The sequence below is a fragment of the Hyaena hyaena genome, unplaced genomic scaffold, assembly GCF_003009895.1.
Source record: "Hyaena hyaena isolate Hyena2069 unplaced genomic scaffold, ASM300989v1 scaffold_53, whole genome shotgun sequence".
Lineage (NCBI taxonomy): Eukaryota > Metazoa > Chordata > Mammalia > Carnivora > Hyaenidae > Hyaena > Hyaena hyaena.
Genome location: NW_024080686.1, coordinates 2,379,260 through 2,397,386, shown reverse-complemented (window position 1 = coordinate 2,397,386; position 18,127 = coordinate 2,379,260). Strand labels below are relative to the sequence as shown.

Genomic DNA, 18,127 nt, shown 5'->3' with positions numbered 1-18,127 from the left:
TCGGACCCAGCAGTTTGTCTCTGAGAATTCACCCTGCACGTACAGTCGCACTCTCTCCCATGCAGAGTAACGGTAGAGGTATAAGATTATATACCGCGCGCGGCACTGCTGCTAAAACCCCCCTCCCCATCAGAGTAAATAAGCCAGTGCCCATCTTGGGGCTGGTTAATAAACTGTAGTACTGTCCCCACGTGGAACAATACCAAGCTTAAAAAGAGAGAAAGCTCTTTATGGACCAACAGCAGAAATCTCCCGGGATATAATACTAAGTGAGAAATAGGCAAGATACAAAACAGCACGTGTAGATTACTTCTTTGTGTTTAAAAAGGGAAACAATAAAATATATACTGGAATTTTCTTGTGTTTGCACTAGAAAATGTGTCAAAGCAACTGATAAAATTGGCTTTCTTCAGCAGAGGTCAGGGAAGGGGTCCCATGGGGGGACAGTGAAAAGGAGACTTCTCATTGTTTTTATCTTTGATGCATGTGAATGTATTACCTGCTCAGAAAAAAAAAAAATTATTGTAAACTATTTATTGAATATTCATTTAGAGTCCCTGGCCTTGAGATCAACTCCCTAGAAATGCATTAAAATTAAACAGGATTGGGGCCCCTGGGGAGCTCAGCCGGTTAAGCATCCAGTTTTGGCTCAGGTCATGACCTGACAGTTCATGGGTTCAAGCTCTGCATCGGGCTCTGTGCTGACAGCTCAGAGCCTGGAGCCTGCTTCAGATTCTGTGTCTCCATCTCTCTCTGCCCCTCCCCTGCACACACTCTGTCTCTCTCTCAAAAATAAAAAAAAAAAAAGATTAAACAGGTAAAGCGATTACTGAACAGTAGCAACGTTCCTCAACATCTCCAACCTACCTGCCTGAGAATCACGCTCGGGCCCCCAATTAAAATACAGGTTCAGAGACCCCACCCCAGATGTGCCCAATCAGAATCCCCCGGGGGTGGTGCCCAAGGAGCGGAATTTTTTTTTTTTAATTCCCAGGAGATCCTAGGGGCTGATAGAGGAGGCCACGACTTCCTGATGACGGGTAGATGAGGGGCATGTACCTGATGGGGTAGATGACGGCAAAGACAAACAAGAAAGGTATTAAACAGTGGCATATGGAATGCAAGAATTAAAAGAGGGTGACCAGAGGGGTGCCTGGGTGGCTCGGTCAGTTAAGCGTCTAACTCTTGATTTTGGCTCAGGTCGTGACCCAAGGGTGTCAGGCTGTGCGCTGAGCGTGGAGCCTGCTTAAGATTCCCTCCCTCTCTCTTTCTCTCTCTCTCTCCCCCGGCCCTCCACCCCTCTCCCCTGCCCAGGCTCTTTCTCTCTCTCTCTCTTTTAAATAAAAAATTACAAAACATGGAAAGAGCCTAAGTGTCCATCAATTGACAAACGGATCAAGAAGATGTGGTTTATCTATATGATGGAATACTACATGGCGATGAGAAAGAATGAAATCTGGCCACGTGTAGCGACACGGATGGAACTAGAGGGTGTTATGCTGAGCGAAATAAGTCAGGCAGAGAAGGACAAATACCATGTTTGCACGTATAAGAGGATTAGGAGGAACTTAACAGAGGACCAGGGGGAGAAGAAGGGGAAAAATAGTGGGGGAGAGGGAGGGAGGCAAACCATGAGAGACTCTTGAATGCTGAGAACAAACTGAGGGTAGATGGGGGTGGGGGAGAGGGGAAGGGGGGTGATGGGCATGGAGGAGGGCACTTCTGGGGATGAGCACTGGCTGTTATAGGGAAACCAACTTGACAATATCTAAGGAAAAAAAATTTTTAAATAAAACAAACATTTAAAAAATTAATAAATAAATAATTTAAAAATTAGGAAAAAAAAACAGGGTGACCTGGCGGGACTAAGTTAGCAGCTAGTCTGGAGGGAGAAGGTCTCGGAAGAAGGTGACATTTAGACTGAGATGGGGATGACAGGAAGGGGGTGCTGTGTACAACACAGGGCAGGATGGAGCCGGGGTAGGTGGTGCATGGACAGCTCCAGGGGCCGACCGGTTAGGCACCTGGAAGCCGGGGCCAAGAGTATGGAGTCTACACCGAGGACCCTGGAAAGACACAGGGAGGTTTCAAGCACAAAAGTCCCATGATGGAGCGTTTTGAAAAAAGAGGACCCTGGCTGCCACGTAGAGAAGGGTTGAGGGGGGAGTAGGGGTGGGGGTTGAGAGTTTGTTGCAGGAACACAGGCGGGGGGGGGGGGCAGGTGGCAGGCGTGCAGGTGCGGCGCTAGACGCGCTGACAAGTGGATGGATCCGGGCCAAGTCCCGAAGGTGGAGACCGTGGGGCCCGGTCCTTACCGGAGCCGGGCAGGAAGGCGCTGCTTGAGCGCCAGGTGCTTAGGCCCACGAGCCTGCGGCGGAGACGGGGAGGGGCTCGCAGAGGACGATCTACGCACATACGCCGTCTGTTGACACTGAGCCAATTCAGAAAAGGACCATTTAAAGTTGCCCCTCAAGCCCTTGAACATAAGGGAGGTGTCGGTGGCTGTCATCCACGTAAGGCGTGAAGAGCGCAGTGCAGAGTGAACGTGGCTGGGAGGTGAGGTCAGGAGAACAGCGGGGTCCTGGGGCCCCAGGATCAGTAAGGATCTACTCGATTTAGCCTCCGAAGGATTATTTTGTGGATTTCACAACGTTGCCTCGGGCTGAAACTGACCCTACGCCCTGTTTCACACAAAGCGGCCGGCCGGCATTCCTTCCTTCCCTGCTGACCCGACTTCGGGTTTGGTGAGAGCTGCTAGGAGCTGGGGGGTGGGGGTAGGGACCGTCAGGTACGGGGCCACCTCAGGCAAAGCCGGGACTGTCCCGGAGGAAGGGATGAAGGCAGGACGGGGGGGGGGGGGAGTGGAGGGGGGAGCTCACTGCCATGTGCCAAGGCCAATGGCTGGGCCAGGCCGAGAAGCAGGTGCACCGGGCTCGAGCCTGACACTCGTCAGGCACGTGATGTCGCACAAACAACTCTGTGCGCGTCAATATTCTCATCTATAACAGGCGAATAGTCACCCCATCCACAGGGCTGCGATGAAGACTTTATGAGACATAGAGAACTGAGAAGCGCCCGATACGGTGCCTGGCACACAGTGAGTGATCCATGAAAGGCAGCGGGCAGAACAGGGCAGAGAACTCAAGACAGAAAACACTACAGACAGAGGCACACACGAGTCAAGTGCAGCCCCCAATGGACGGTCCAGTGTCCCGGCCCGGAAGAGTGGCATAAAGGGCAAAGCGCAGCATGAAGGATCACGTGGACAGGGCAGATGTGAAAATCGTGATAACCGGTGTTTCTCTACACGTATACGCTGACCCTCAATCCCAGACCCAGCGCAGTCCACTCCACACATGAACATGAGAATTTTCCTCTCCCAGCAACTGTGGAAGGCTCAGAAAAAGCAGCAATATGAGGTCACGAGAAAACTTTGAATATTAGTTTTCAATATTCAAGACAGACGCAGCACTTACTTCATACTGAAAATGCAGATTTTCGGACCCCACCTCAGGCCTGCTGACTCAGAAATTCTGGAGGTGGAGTCAGTAATTTATTTCCTTTGTTTTATGTTTATGTTTGAGAGAGGGAGAGAGCACAAGCAGGGGAGGGGCAGAGAGACAGGGAGACACAGAATGAGGCTGGCTCCAAGCTCTGAGCTGTCAGCACAGAGCCCAGTGTGGGGCTCGAACCCACAAACCATGAGATCATGACTTGAACTGAAGGAGGATGCTTAACTGACTGAGCAGCCCAGGCGCCCCCAGAAATCTATTTCTTAACCAACCTTCCGGATGAGTCTGATGCGCATTACAGTTTAGAAACCACTGGTTTAAGTGTCTGCAGGTGACATGCCAAGTGTGGTCTGCGGCCCAGCACAGGGTGACTGCGGAGCTTGTAAGAAATGTTGGATCCCATGGGCACCTGGGTGCCTCAGGCAGTTAACTGTCTGACTTCAGCTCAGGTCATGATCTCGTGGTTTGTGAGTTCGAGCCCCGCGTTAGGCTCTGTGCGGACAGCTTGGAGCCTGAAGTCTGCTTCAGATTCTGTGTCTCTCTCTCTGTGTGCCCCTCCCCTGCTTGTACACTGTCTCTCTCTCTCTCTCTCTGATAAATAAATAAACGTTAAAAAAAACAGAAGAAGAAGAAAGAAATGTTGAATCCCAGGCTCAGCCCAGACCCACTGAGTCAGAATCTTCATTATCCTCAATGCCCCAGGGCATTCACCTGTGTGTTTGAGAAGCCCTGAGTGCTAGCCCAGTGCTGTCTCACAGAAATATAATGGAGCCACATACATAATCTAAAACTTCCTAGCAGCCATGTTAAAAAACAGTAAAATTAATTTTAATAATATATTTCATGTACCCAATATCCCAAACATGATTGTTTCAATAGGCAACCAGCATAAAAACATTTAATGAGATTTTCCTTCTTTTTGGGGGCAGGGGGTCCCAAGTCTTTGAAATCTGAGGTTTTATACTTTACACACCTCATTTCAAACCAGCCACCTCTCAAGCGCTCAGGGCCCCATGTGGCTAGTGGACGCCATATGAACAGTGGAGACAGGATGGAGAACAGAGAAAACTTTAAACACTTTTTACCAAGCCATCCTCATTCTGAAACTAAGGTGGCTTTGTAATTCTGTGCTTTCACACATCAGACCAATCTCAATATTGTGTTGAAAATGAGGACTCAGTGAGGGTCATCAACTGAGCATCTGACTCTTGATTTTGGCTCAGGTCATGATCCCAGGGTCGTGGGTTTGGGCCCCACGTCCGGTTCTTCACTGGCAGCGTGGAGCCAGCTTGGGATTCTCTCTCTGCCTCTCTCTCTCTGTGCCTTTCTCTCCCTCTCTCAAAAATAAAATAAACCTTTTTTTTTTTTTTAATGAGGATTCTGGAGCCAGATTCCCTTGCATCTGACCTTAGCTTTCAATAAGGTAATTCAGGGCATTTGTGGGCCATAAAATTAATATGTGAAAATCCCTATTTATAAATTATAAACATTTAGAGAAAAGATCTCATTTCTTTTTTTTTTTTTTACAAATAGTTTATTGAAAAGATCTCATTTCTAATAGGAACTAAATAAAAAACAAAATTTGGAGGAAGGTAATCAATGAGATACTGTGCAGGAACTTTATCCAATGAAACAAAAAAGCTCTCTACCAGAGGAACAAAGCAGAAGAATTAAGTCAGTTGAAAGATATACTGCATTTATAGAAATATGCAAAGTAAGAATGTTAATCTCCCTAATTTTAATGCAATATTTTTTTTATCATTTAAAAAAATGTTTAATGTTTATTTATTTTTGAGAGAGAAAAAGCGCAAGCAGGGGAGGGGCAGAGAGAGGGAGACACAGAATCTGAAGCAGGCTCTGAGCTGTCAGCACAGAGTCCAATGCAGGGCTCGAACCCACAGACCACGAGATCATGACCTGAGCTGAAGTCAGAGGTTTAACTGACTGAGCCACCCAGGAGCCCCTCAGTATAATTGTAAATAAATTACCATTAGGGTTGTTACACGAACCGTGTAACAGGTTTTGTCCTAAATGTTTGGGTCATACCTAAATAAAAACAACCTGTACTCAATAGATACCCCAAAATAAGGTCTTCAAGGTTTATAAATATTAAGGCTGGAGCATGAATGTACGTGTATTTTTTTGTTTTGTTTTACCAAGTGACGAGCTATACAAAACCCTCATAATGATTGCCTCTGGAGAGATGGATGGGGTAAACTGGAACTTTCCATTTCTTTGTACCTTTTTATGCCATTTGATTAAAAAAATTTTTTTAATGTTTATTTATTTTTGAGAGTGAGAGAGAGAGAGAGAGAGAGAGACAGAGCAAGAGTGGGGGAGGGGCAGAGAAAGAGGAAGACACAGAATGGGAAGCAGGCTCCAGGCTCCGAGCTGTCAGCACAGAGCCCGACACGGGGCTTGAATTCACAAACCATGAGATCATGACCTGACCCGAAGTCAGATGCTTAACCAACTAAGCCACCCAGGCGCTCCACCATTTAATTTTTTAAATGTGTAAATACATTACTTTGTGAAATGTCAGTGTTAATTATCCGAGCAATGAATAAGACATGAGTAAGACATTTTTAAATGTTTGTAGTTAAAAAAAAAAATAGCGATGATTGACTGGTAAATCTGGGTCAAGGCTCTCTATTCTTCTGCTGCCCGGGGCCTATCCGGCTCTTTCTAGAAGCATCTTCTGGGCATGTTTCCTCATCTGGGACATGAGGGGGGTAGATTAGATCTCCAAGGGCCTGTGCGGCTCTAATATTTCAGGATGCTTTCTTCCATTCATTCATTCCGCCGGGTTTTGAGGCCTCCAATGTTACAGGTGCAGGGATCTGCGTGTGCCGGTGACCAGCCTCAGAGGTCTCACCGGCTAGCTGGAAGGCTGCTCCCAACCCAACGATCCCACAAGAGAATATACAAACGCACTGTGGCGAGCACGTGAAGGAGGGGTGTGCCTGGTTGAGTAACACAGGGTAGATCGGAAAGCAGGGGTGGGGAGGGGAGCCTGGGTGGGGGAGCAGCAGGAGCAGGCACTATGGGGGGTTTACAAGGACGGGGAGGTTGGAAATAGTCATTCAAAGCAGAACAGAGAAGAGCCAGTAGGACCGTCAGGCAGTCTAGAAAGTGCACAGCATTAACAGGTGTTCAATTAATCTTTGTCTAATGAACTGAAGAAATGTCACGTGGCCAAGGTAATTTTTTAAATTATATTTTGTCTCTCTTTATTTAAGAAAACATTTACGTTTATTTATTTTGAGAGAGAGAGAGAGAGAGAGACAGAGCATGAGTGGGGAGGGGCAGAGAGAGAGAGACAGAAACCCAAGTAGGGTTCACAGCTGTCAGCGCAAAGCCCGACGTGGGGCTCAAACTCACAAACCGTGAGATCATGACCCGAGCTAAAGTCAAGAGCCTCCGACTGAGCCACCCAGGCGCCCCTTGCTTCTCTTTCGACTGCACGTAGAAGAACCCACTCCCCACGATGCCTCCCTCAGCAGACGTCCACACTCAGATCCATCACCTCCCATCCACATCCTCGAGCTAACCCTCAGTCAACGTCACCCAACCACAGGGTAACGAAAAGCTATTCCACAAGGCAGGCACTGGGCTCAGGGGCGCGTGACAGCCACCAGGGGAGCACAGAGACCCAGGTCTGTCTGGGTGTCTCAGCACCTGTGAAATGCAATATGTCAATCAGCATCGCAAAGCAAGCTAAGACACTGGGAAGAGCTCAAACACCTGATAACGGGGGAGGGGGAGGGGGAGGGGTGCGCCTTTTCCGACATCAAATCATTTGGTTTCGCAAGCGCTCGTGAATCACCCGGTAAATGCAGGGTAAATGAACAAAGTCAACATGGAGGAATAAATCAAAAAAGAAAAGAGAGAGAGAGAAGCGCCAGTAAGCAAAACCTGCCTTCCAGCTGCATGGAAAAAGACTCTAGTGTCCCCAGTAAATAAATAATAAAAGGATAAGGAAACAATACACCCTGAAAACTCCTGTCCCTCCTCCGTTCTCCTGACCAGAGGCAGCGCTGACAGATTTGTGCCGCCCGAGCCACATACCCAGCTAGCATTTATTTATCCAACAACACTCGAGGACTCTTTAAAGAGTCTGGTAGGGCATTTCAAAGACCTGAAGCCTGGCCTTTAGTGTACCCCATTATTTGGGTACCCCAGTATTTGACTCTGAGCTCCAGCATTAACTCCCAAAACAAAGTACCCTGGCCGCTGGACCAGATAAATGCTGGAAATAAGGGCTGCTCAGATCACACCACGTTCCTTTTTCCCTGGGAGAAAGGCTCCTGAGAACATAGAGCCACGAAGAAAAGGAAAAAAACGCGCACTGACTGTCGGCTCTCACCGCACCCAGCCCTGTTTTTTGAAAGCACCTTAATTCGTGCGGCTTCTATCCGTTTCCCGACTATAGCCGCAACCTCGCCTGCTCACATACTTTCATGTTATTTCTTATACACGTGCTATGCCACCAGCACAATCAAGCCGTGCAACCACTGGGTGTGGAAAAGAACACAAATAAAAACAAAGCAAAACAAGAAGGAAATGAAGGTGGAAATAATAATCCAGGGTCACAGAAGTTTAGAGCTAGAGGAGGCTTTGGGGAGTAAGAAACAGGCTCAAGGACCCGCACCAGGGCAGATCATTGGTAGCGAAGAAAGATCTAGAAGGATCTAGAAAATTCTAGAAAGCTAAAAATGCTGACTATCTGTCATTTCTGCAGGAGGCGTGGAAACGATTCACTTCTGAAGGCAATATGGCCGCTCCTCACTGCAGGACCTCAAGAAGCAAGCGGTCAGGGCTGCTGAGAAAATTGAAAGCAACGGCCAGGCGAGGGCAGTGGGCTGTCAGACCCTCCTCCCTGTGGAGAAGAGCCTAAGAAAGGGGTTGATATTTAGGGGTCAAGCCACTTTTGGGGGTGTTCTTTTTTCATGGAACCAGTCCTCGGATTCGATAATGGTTGACTTGCTTCATTCTTCTGTGAAAGCACAGAGATGTTCAGGACTATCCCATTTTACAGATGAGAAAACCAAAGTTTTCTTTTTCAGAGACCCTGTGCTGCAAACTACTTGGGGACTAGGGCCACCTTTATGTGGTCAGAGCAACATCGCACGTGTAGCAAAATGCCACCAACAAAGGATGCTGTGCACTCTCAGGCAAGGGGCAGGTGAGCAGCAACAGAGGCAGAAAACCGGAACTGAACCAGAACAGAACACAGAAAACCTAACTTCTACCTCAGGGCACCAATCGGCATGTTGGGAATCCTCAAAGTAGGATCACTGTACAACTGTGTGGGGGGCGCCTGAGGGGCTCGGTTGGTTAAGCATCCGACTCGATTTCGGCTCAGGTCAGGATCTCACCATTCATGGGATCGAGCCCCGCGTCGGGCTGTGCGCTGACAGTGTGGAGCCTGCTTGGAATTCTCTCTCTGCCTCTCTTTCTCTCAAAATGAATTAAACATTTTTAAAAAAACATGTGTTAAGGGGCGCCTGGGTGGCTCAGTCGGTTAAGCATCCAACTTCGGTTCAGGTCATGATATCACAGTCTGTGGGTTCGAGCCCCGCGTCGGGCTCTGTGCTGCTCTGTGCTGACAGCTCAGAGCCTGGAGCCTGTTTCGGATTCTGTATCTCCCTCTCTCTCTGCCCCTCCCCTGCTCGCACTGTCTCTCTCTCTCTCAGAAATAAATAAAAACATTTTTAAAAAATGTTTTAAATTAAAAAATAAAACATTAAAAAAAATTTTTTTAAACGTGTAAAAAAAGCAGTGACATGTCACATCACCATTGCACTGAAAAGAAAAAACGGCAATGTCCACAGGCCCTGGGAGTCTGAAACCCTCTGTGGAGGTGGTAAGATCCAGAGGGGGCTCTGGGTCTGTGTCCTGGTCATGACCTGGCCCTCGCGGACTGTTCTCCTCATCGCCTCCAACTGCATTCTTTTTCCTTTCTTCCTTTTTTTTTTTTTTTTTCTCAGAGAGCGAGAGAACGTGCAAGCTGGAGCGGGGGGGGGGGGGGGGGGGGGGGGGGGGGGAGAGAGATCTTAAGCAGACTCCACGCTCAGCACAGAGCCGCACATGGGCTTGAACCCACGACCCTGGGATTATGACCTGAGCCGAAATCAAGAGTTGTTCGCTCAAGTGACTGAGCCCCCAGGCGCCCCTGCGTTCCTTTTCAATCAGATGAGAACATTTGTTAAGCAACAGGTTTTCAGTTTCACCAAAAGTAGGATTATTATTATTTTAAAACACCCAAATATACAAATTCTGTATATCTCAATGGGCTAACACTACAGTGGAATAGTTAAGATGGGATCCAAAGTATAAGACATGAATGGGGCACCTGGCTGGCTCAGTCGGTTAAGCGTCCGACTTCAGTTCAGGTCATAGTCTCATGGTTTGTGAGTTCGAGCCTTGCATCAGGCTCCCGGCTGACGGCTCGGAGCCTGGAGCCTGCTTCGGATTCTGTGTGTCTGTGTGTCTCTCTGTCCCTCCCCCACTCACACTGTCTCTCTCTCAAAAATAAAGATTAAAAAAAATTTAAAAAACAAAAACAAAGTATAAGATACAAAGAGAAAAGCAAGTTACAAACATATATAACATGATGTCACTGTTATTAATATATGCATGCATATATGCATACGTAAATAACACGCATGCATAAATAACGTGGGTAGAAAAAAACTGGATGTATCTACTGCAAATACGATATAACATCACAGTGGTTTTCTCTGAATGGCATAATTCCTGGGAAAGTGTATTTTCGTTTTCATGCTTTTCTGTGATCCATATATATTCTCTAATGATTGTGTACCAGGTTTGTAACAATTAAAAAATAAACAAATACATGAAGACTTTAAAAAATCCTCACATACTTTCGGTGGGAGTGTGGAGAGGAACGGTTCCTTGGAGAGGGGATGGGGGCATGTCTGTACAACGTTACATGCGCATACTCTTTGACCCGGCATTTCAACTCATTGCAATCCGCTCCCACGGAAAGGCTAATCAGGACAGCACTGTTTCTTGTAGCAAAAGACCAGAAAACTTAAATGTCCATCAATAGGGAAATGTAGTAAATTAGGGCACGTCCATTCATGCTAATACAGCTAGTAGAAAAACCGAGCTAAGGAGTGACATGAAATTGTCTCTATGCGGGGCGCCTGGGGGGCTCAGCCAGTTAAGCGTCCGGCTACAGCTCAGGTCATGATCTCACGGTCCATGAGTTCAAGCTCCGCATGGGGCTCTGTGCTGACAACTCGGAGCCTGGAGCCTGCTTCGGATTCTGTGTCTCCCTCTCTCTCTCTGACCCTCCTGAACTCGTACTCTCTCTGTCTCAAAAAAAAAAAAGCTATCTCTAAGATATGTGATTAAGTGAGAAAAGCAAGGTGCAGGATATATTCTATCATTTGTGTAAAACTGTTCTTCAGAATATATTTGTATTTGTACATGTACAGGCTGTCTCCAGAAGGTGCTCCTAAAAATTATAATAATGTTGCCTCAAAAGAAGGAAATGAGGGAAACAGGAAAGAGGAATCCAGATGAGAGGAAAACTTTATGTCACTGGAGTGGCCTTTCTTCTGTACTTTGAATCTTTTACTTGGTGCAAGTATTAACACAAAAACAAAACCAAACAAAAAACTTTAAAATGTAAAAACCTTGGGGGAAACCGCATCAGTTAGTTTTCTAAATGCTTCAGCACCGGGGCGCCTGGGTGGCTCAACTGGTTAAGCATCCGACTTCGACTCAGGTCATGATCTCACAGTTTGTGAGTTCAAGCCCCGCGTCGGGCTCTGTGCTGACAGCTCAGAGCCTGGACCCTGCTTGGGATTCTGGGTCTCCCTCTCTCTCTGCCCCTCCCCTGCTCACACTCTGCCTCTCTAGCTCTCAAAAACAAACAAACATTAAAATAAATAAATAAAGCACTTTATGGCATAAGCCTCTTCATTTTGAAGGCAGCCCCCCCAAAAATGCTGCCTCCAAGGGGAAAAAAACCCCACAACGATTCAAGGGCCCCCAAGTGTTGCTGTTGACCTGGTACCTTCATGCAGAACCACTCTGCCTCTTTTTTTTTTAAGTTTATTTTTATTTATTTTGAGAGAGAAAGACAACAAGTAGGGGAGGGGCAGAGAGAATGGGAGACAGAATCCCAAGCAGGCTCCGTGCTGCCGGCACAGAGCCCATCGCGGGTCTTCAGCTCACAGACCGTCAGATCGTGACCTGGGCCGAAATCAAGTCAGATGCTTCACCGACTGAGCCCCCCAGGCGCCCCAACACTAGTTCTTAATGTGACTTCTAGGATCGGGTTTGGACAAGTATGGGTTCAGCCAAAACAAGAGGACTGTGTCCTTTGACAACAACATCAAATTCTCCCTTGTATGCAGTAAATAAGAAGTTGTTTACCTTTCAGCAAAGGTATCGAGTTTCCCCAGCTCATCAGAGAGGCCAACGAGGGAGTCCAAAGTCCCCACCTAGAAAGGTTGCAAAGAAGTTAGAGGCTCGTGCTTTGTGGAAGGGAGAGTGTAGGTCACTTTCAACAACAGGGCTTCTGTAACTTCCATCTTGCCTTAGTTATTCTTGGTCAATGGCCAAACTGGAAACTGGGAAGAGCTCTTAAGAGAATCAGTGGACTGGGGATATTTTCTAATTTTTAAATTCTAAATTTTAACTATTTTCTATTTTTAAATTTTAACGGTTTCCTAATTGTTGAATTTTTGCCAACAAGATGAACTGTTACATCTCTGCCATAGGAAGGAGCAGCTTCTGGATCATTGTGGGAGCCCAGCTCATTGTCTTAACATGGTGGTCTGCTGGTCACGTGATCAATCCCCATCGCTGAGGAGGAAATGTACCAGAAAGCAAGTGAAAGAAGTTACCGTTTCTTTTTGTTTTTAAATGAAAGTTACCATTTCTTTTTTTTAAAGTTTTTATTTATTCATTTTGAAGAGAGAGAGAAAAAAATGCACACATGTGAGCGGGGGAGAGGCAGAGAGAGAGAGGGAAGGAGGGAGGGAGAGAGGGGGGAAGAGAGAGAGAGAGAGAGAGAGAGAGAGAGAATCCCAAGCAGGCTCTGCGCTGTCAGCGCAGATCCCAACATGGGGCTCGATCTCATGACCACGAGATCCCGACCTGAGCTGAAATCAAGAGTCAGGCGCTTAACTGACTGAGCCACCCAGGTGCCCCAAGAAGTCACCATTTCTAAAAGCTTTTCTTCTCCAAGATCTCCAGCCAATCCTGGTCTCTGTTGTTCTTTGCCATTATTAACAATGATCTTGCAGGGGTGAGGTGGGGGGCAGCTCCCCGCCCCCCCCACCTCATCACTCCTGCAAGTCTTTTTCTTGTCAGCTTATAATGATCTGTTTCTTAATGGGAAAATTATCACAGAGCCCAAAACTGTATTTAAAGCTCTCTTCCCAGAGTCAGAAGAGGAGACTTTGTTTTCCAGTTACCAGTCACTCATCAGACATTAAAAAGTAATTAAGATTAACACCGTGTGTCAACTATACCTTAATAAAAAATAAAAATACTGAGGCGCCTGAGTGGCTCAGTCAGTTAAGCGTCCGACTTCGGCTCAGGACATGATCTCATGGTTTGTGTGTTCGAGCCCCGTGTCGGGGCTCAGAGCCTGGAGCCTGCTTCGGATTCTGTGTCTCCTTCTCTCTCTGTCCCTCCCCCACTTGTGCTCTGTCTCTCTGTCTCTCAAAAATAAATAAATGTAAAAAAAGTTTTTTTAAATAAATAGATTTAAAAAATACCTTAAGAAATACCTTAAGAAAGGCAGTTAGGATATGATGAAGCCCAGATATCTCTAGTAAGTACAGTTTGCTTCTCTTCAAGCAACTTGATGTTAAGCAATGTTTGGCAGAGATCCGGTCTCTTATCTTTGTTCCCTCCAGTCTAACACATTTGCCTTTCAAAGAGTCAGCCATTGAGTGGATGCTGAATTCCCCAACCTTCGCAGCATAGGTCGCCAGGCAAACAGTGGCAGCAACATACGGATTCAGAAACCAATGGTGCCACTTAATCAGATCTACAGCCCTGGTCTCCTTTCCCTGCCTTTCCTGATCTATAACACGGGACTTGTGAAAATTCCACACGATGCGTTTAAAGTGCCTGGCCCCCAACACACGGCTCGATAAACACAAGCAAATATAGTCGCATCACCAATAACTAGGATAGCTGATGGTGCAGCTCTTTTGGAAGACCAGCATAATGAGGTTTGAAAGAAGAGGATACGGCAGTTTTCTAGAAGGGCTGCCTCTGGGCAGTGGGGGCCATCCCTCCAGCACCCACAGTGCATTTGCACAGCTGTGATTGAAAAATGCCTCAAGCTTCTTCCCTTTGCAAACTTACGATCTTAGGAAGGACTGCGGCTTCCTAAGTGTCTGACTTCGGCTCAGCTCATGATCTCACAGTTTGTGAGTTCGAACCCCGCGTACGAAGATTTGCAGACCTTGCTCCTGTTTCATACCCGGTTCTAACTTTGTTCTCCTCTGCAAGAACCCTTTGACTTTCCTGCCCCCTGTCTTTCTGCCCGGTTATTAAATTCCCTTCCTGCCTCTCCATCAGAACCACGAGGATCCTGACTCTCCCGTCCTGCTCCCAGTGCAAGAGCACAATCAAGGCTGAAGCTCTCCAAGCCTGTACATTTCGACTGTACTGTGGGGCCTCTTAGATGTCGAAGACAGAACAGGAAGAATCCTAGAACAACTCACACAAGCCCAGGTGTGGAAAACACTGTCCCCTGCCACCCTCTCTCTGTTCGTTCTGTCCTGTGTTTGTAAGTCCACAGGAACCACAGTGAACTCGGGCTGTGGCATGAAGTCCCATCCAGACCACTGACTTGCCCTGTGCATTCTCACCCCCAGGCGTATCCTGTTTGCTCTCATGTGTCCCCCTTGGCTTCCCAGGAGACACCCACCCGCCCCAAACCATCATCTCCTTCGTCTTCCCCAGGAATTTTACCTTGAAGTCAGGAATCGAGAATTTGGTGTTATAAGACAGGTTGGACTTGGAGGTTACCGCGTTCATCCTCTCCAGAGCTTGTAAATTTTCCTTATCGCCAGGGGCGGAAATTAACCAAAACTCGGACATGGCTTCCAGGCTTCTTTTACCCAGTTACTGCCCAGAAAGAACCACGGCAACACGCACAAACAGAAACAGGAGGAGAGAAGTGTCAAATATCTCCACTCCTTCACCACTTCCCTTCCCTCAGAATTAATCCACCCCAGGACGTGCTGCCTTTGCTACGAATCCCATTCTTTGTCTCTGCGACCTTCCCGGTTCAGATGCGTCGGTTCCAAGGACACCCCTGTGCTGCTCGGCAGTGTCCTTATCTTCATTTGAAAAGACCGCAAGTCTTCAGTTGGAAAGCCCTCGGGTCTCCACAGAACCTCCGGAACCATCCCTTGGGTGGTTCTGACCGGTTTTAAGGGTTGGGGGGAGGGATGGGGAGAGCGAGATCCCGTTCCTTTCACTCCCCTCTCCTGACACCAGAATGCAACTTGGGGGGAGGGGGGGATGCGGACAGCGAGCCGGGCGTGGGGCTTTCTGAAATCCTTGCCTCCTTCCCACGTCGCACTTTCTGGGATGCAGGGAAGGCAGGAACGAGCCAAGGTGGCATGTTCACAGCAAGCGCTTGGGCAAACCCCGGGCCCTATCTGCCCAGCCTTCAGGATGGTGCTAGCCTTAAAAACAGACTTCAGAGGGGCACCTGGGTGGCTCAGTTGGTTGAGTGTCTGACTTCGGCTCAGGTCATGATCTCACAGTTTGTGAGTTCGAGCCCCGCGTCGGGCTCTGTGCTGACAGCTCAGAGCCTGGAGCCTGTTTCAGATTCTGTATCTCCCTCTCTCTCTGACCCTCCCCTGCTCATGCTGTCGGTCTCTCTCTCAGAAATAAATAAAACATTTAAAAAAAATTAAAAAAAAAAAACAGACTTCAGAAGAACTCCCCTCTTTCCCAAATAAGGAGGAAAAAAAGCCGGGGGTCGGGGGGGGTGGGGAGTACTGACGTTTCCCACCAGCCCAGGTGTCCACGCCGCAGAGTGCGGGGCCTGGCACTTTCGGTCCAGCGCCTGCAGCCTCCAAAGCCCATTAGCTCTGCTCATTCAAACGTGCGCACACCCACACCTCTGTCCCCTCGGCGCGCTCTCCCTTCCCATCGCCCCGCAAAGGGTGCCCGGAACGCTGGCGAGAAACGGGGTGACAGCCAGAGGCGCCCCCCGGGAAGCTGTTCCTCTTCGGACCCCCACCCCACTCCACTCCGAGACACCCTTAGTCCCCGCGAACTCCGAGCGCGACGAACGCAGCTCCTCTCGGTCTCGACGGGCATGGCCCGGGGACAAACTGGCCCAGCGCAGAGGCTGGGGAGACGCCACCTGCGCCCGGCCCCGGGGAGGGCGCCGCCGAGGCGCCAGGTCCCCGGCTCCCGCCGAGAAAGCGCGACCCGGGCGCGCGGGGCGGCTCGCGCTGGTCCCCGGGTCCCGGCGCCGCCCCCCCAACTCCCGCCGCCGCCGCCCCGCGTCCCCGGCCCGCCGCGAGTCCTTACCGGGAGCCGGCGGCCGCGCGGGCGTGCAGCGGGCGGGCACGGGCCGGAGCGCACGGCCGGCTCCCGGGAGGCGGCGGCTTCTGGGCGGCGCCCCGCCCTCGAGCCTTTATCCGCAGCGGGAGGCGGCCCCCGCCCGCCCCCTCGGGCATTTGCATACCCGGCCGCCCGCCTCCCACCGGGGCCCGGCTGGGGCCCGCGCGGGTCGGGGGTCGCCCCGGCCCTGGGTCCTCCCGCCGAGGTGGGTCCTGGCGGGATTCTGGGGGCGCAGGGGGTCATCGGGCGAGAGGCTCCAGCCCACCACGTAGCAGAGCGCACGACCGAGGGAACAGGCGGTGCGAAGTACTCGGGGGCCCGACTCCCCGACTCGGGACTCCCACCCCCACCCAGCGGTGACAGGGCTCGGGGCGGGGGGGCTCGGGACTCAGTGCTGCGGGAAGAAACGCAACAGGTCCGCATGTGTTTTGGAACACACCTGGCCAGAGGCCCAGACCTTCCTGTCCGTGTGGGCGTGAACTTGCCCCCGGTTGCCAAGGAAACTCTCCACCGCCAGACACGCCCCCCCATCCCCTTCAAAACTGCCCTGGATGTAGGAGGGATTTAAAACTTGGAGTCTAAGGACCACGGTGTGAGGTCATGATCCGTGCTGTTTGAGGAAAGAGAGGGAAACGCCAGAAATTAAGGCGTGAATGTTAAAAACAAAACAAGAAAACTCTGACTTCATTTTCTCTGGGGCAAAGGAGGAAACGTTAGTGTATTCTTCCCTTGGACGATGTTTTCAGCGGTTTCTGGGAAAGATAAAAATCTCAGAATTAGTTTTTGGGGGGTGTTGAAGAAGGTATGGTGGCTTCCTTGAGAAGGAGCTCCGCCTTCCTGGATAAAACTAGTGAGGCTACCGCCCCCTTGCTGAGAATGCTTTGGGGGGAGGGGGTCTTTGGAAAGAAAGGCAAAGTGTGACTCGGGATGTATCTGGCATGAGCCTCGGACGCAGAACAGAAAGGTGGCTCACACCGCAATCCCATCGCGGGCTTGGACCCGGCAGTTCTGACGTCCCAGCACCTGCACGGTGCATCACTGCTATTGGGACACTCGTGTGCATTAGTCAGTCCTTGCAACATCTTCCTGAGGGTGGACACCTGAAACCAGGGGATGAGGAAACTCCATGTGCACAGGGAGGTTAAATTCCAGCGAAGGAGTGGCCTGGTTGGACATTGAACCTGGGGTCTCCGATCTTGGACTTGACCCCGTAATACCATTCTTTCCAGCGAGACATAACAGAATTGTAGAGCTGGGGGTGGGGGGCAAACCTCAATTATAAACAAGAGTAGGGGACCCCCCAAGTTGCATGAATGGCTGGGTGTCATGTCTGGTGAATGGCAAAGCTCTGAGTGGGACCCGGGCCTGGGATCCAAGGGTCCTTTGCCCTGCTCCCGGCAAGCCTGCAGGACTGCATCATAACTCTGGGGAAGAAAACGCTCTCCATTTCAGATAATGTCTTTCTTGAATATTCAGAGCCACTGAGCTGGCTTCTCAGAGATTGCGCAGCATTCTTAAGAGGTGTCCCCGACTTTGCTTTTGGCACCATTCTTTCTATAAATATGGTTTCCTCTAACAAGCTGGTTTCGTGAAATAAGAGTCAGACACAAAATAACTCCTGGATGTCTGATTAAGAACATATTAAGGAACTCCAGTGTTCCTTGTCTGACTTAAAATCTTCCTACTGAAAATCTAAAATCTTTCCAACTATTGTACATCTTGGGCTTCTTGTTAAACACTGGAAGTTGTCACAGTTGATGACCTCTGCTCTACACACAGCATTACTTTTTTCAACTAACTTTTCTCTGCTTATCAAGGGAATTCTATGCTGCTTATAGAGAATTTGGAAAACAGAAAAGTATAAAGAAGAAAGTAAAAAATTGCCTGTGTTCCCATGATCTGAAAATAACCACCATTAGCATTCTCTTTGATACTTCTCTTTCTTCCTTCCTTCCTTCCTTCCTTCCTTCCTTCCTTCCTTCCTTCCTTCCTTCCTTTCTTTCTTTCAGTAGGCTTCACGCCCAGCA

General features: G+C 49.1%; 2 protein-coding genes across 6 annotated transcripts in view; one reads left to right on the top strand and one right to left on the bottom strand.

The window, feature by feature from the left end:
• Positions 1-16,115, bottom strand: part of ATP6V1C2 (ATPase H+ transporting V1 subunit C2) — a 54,066-nt gene extending 37,951 nt beyond the window's left edge. For all 5 annotated transcript variants that reach the window (XM_039231035.1, XM_039231037.1, XM_039231036.1 and 2 more), the window contains exons 1-3: positions 16,068-16,115; positions 14,487-14,642; positions 11,925-11,992 (exon numbers count right to left, since the gene is read on the bottom strand). In XM_039231035.1, coding sequence (XP_039086966.1) covers positions 11,925-11,992; positions 14,487-14,615 — 197 coding nt within the window. In that variant the 5' untranslated portion in view covers positions 14,616-14,642; positions 16,068-16,115. The remainder of the gene's footprint in view (positions 1-11,924; positions 11,993-14,486; positions 14,643-16,067) is intronic.
• Positions 15,850-18,127, top strand: part of LOC120231145 (basic proline-rich protein-like) — a 28,090-nt gene continuing 25,812 nt past the window's right edge. Inside the window, exon 1 of the mRNA XM_039231052.1 lies at positions 15,850-16,653. Coding sequence (XP_039086983.1) covers positions 15,850-16,653 — 804 coding nt within the window. The remainder of the gene's footprint in view (positions 16,654-18,127) is intronic.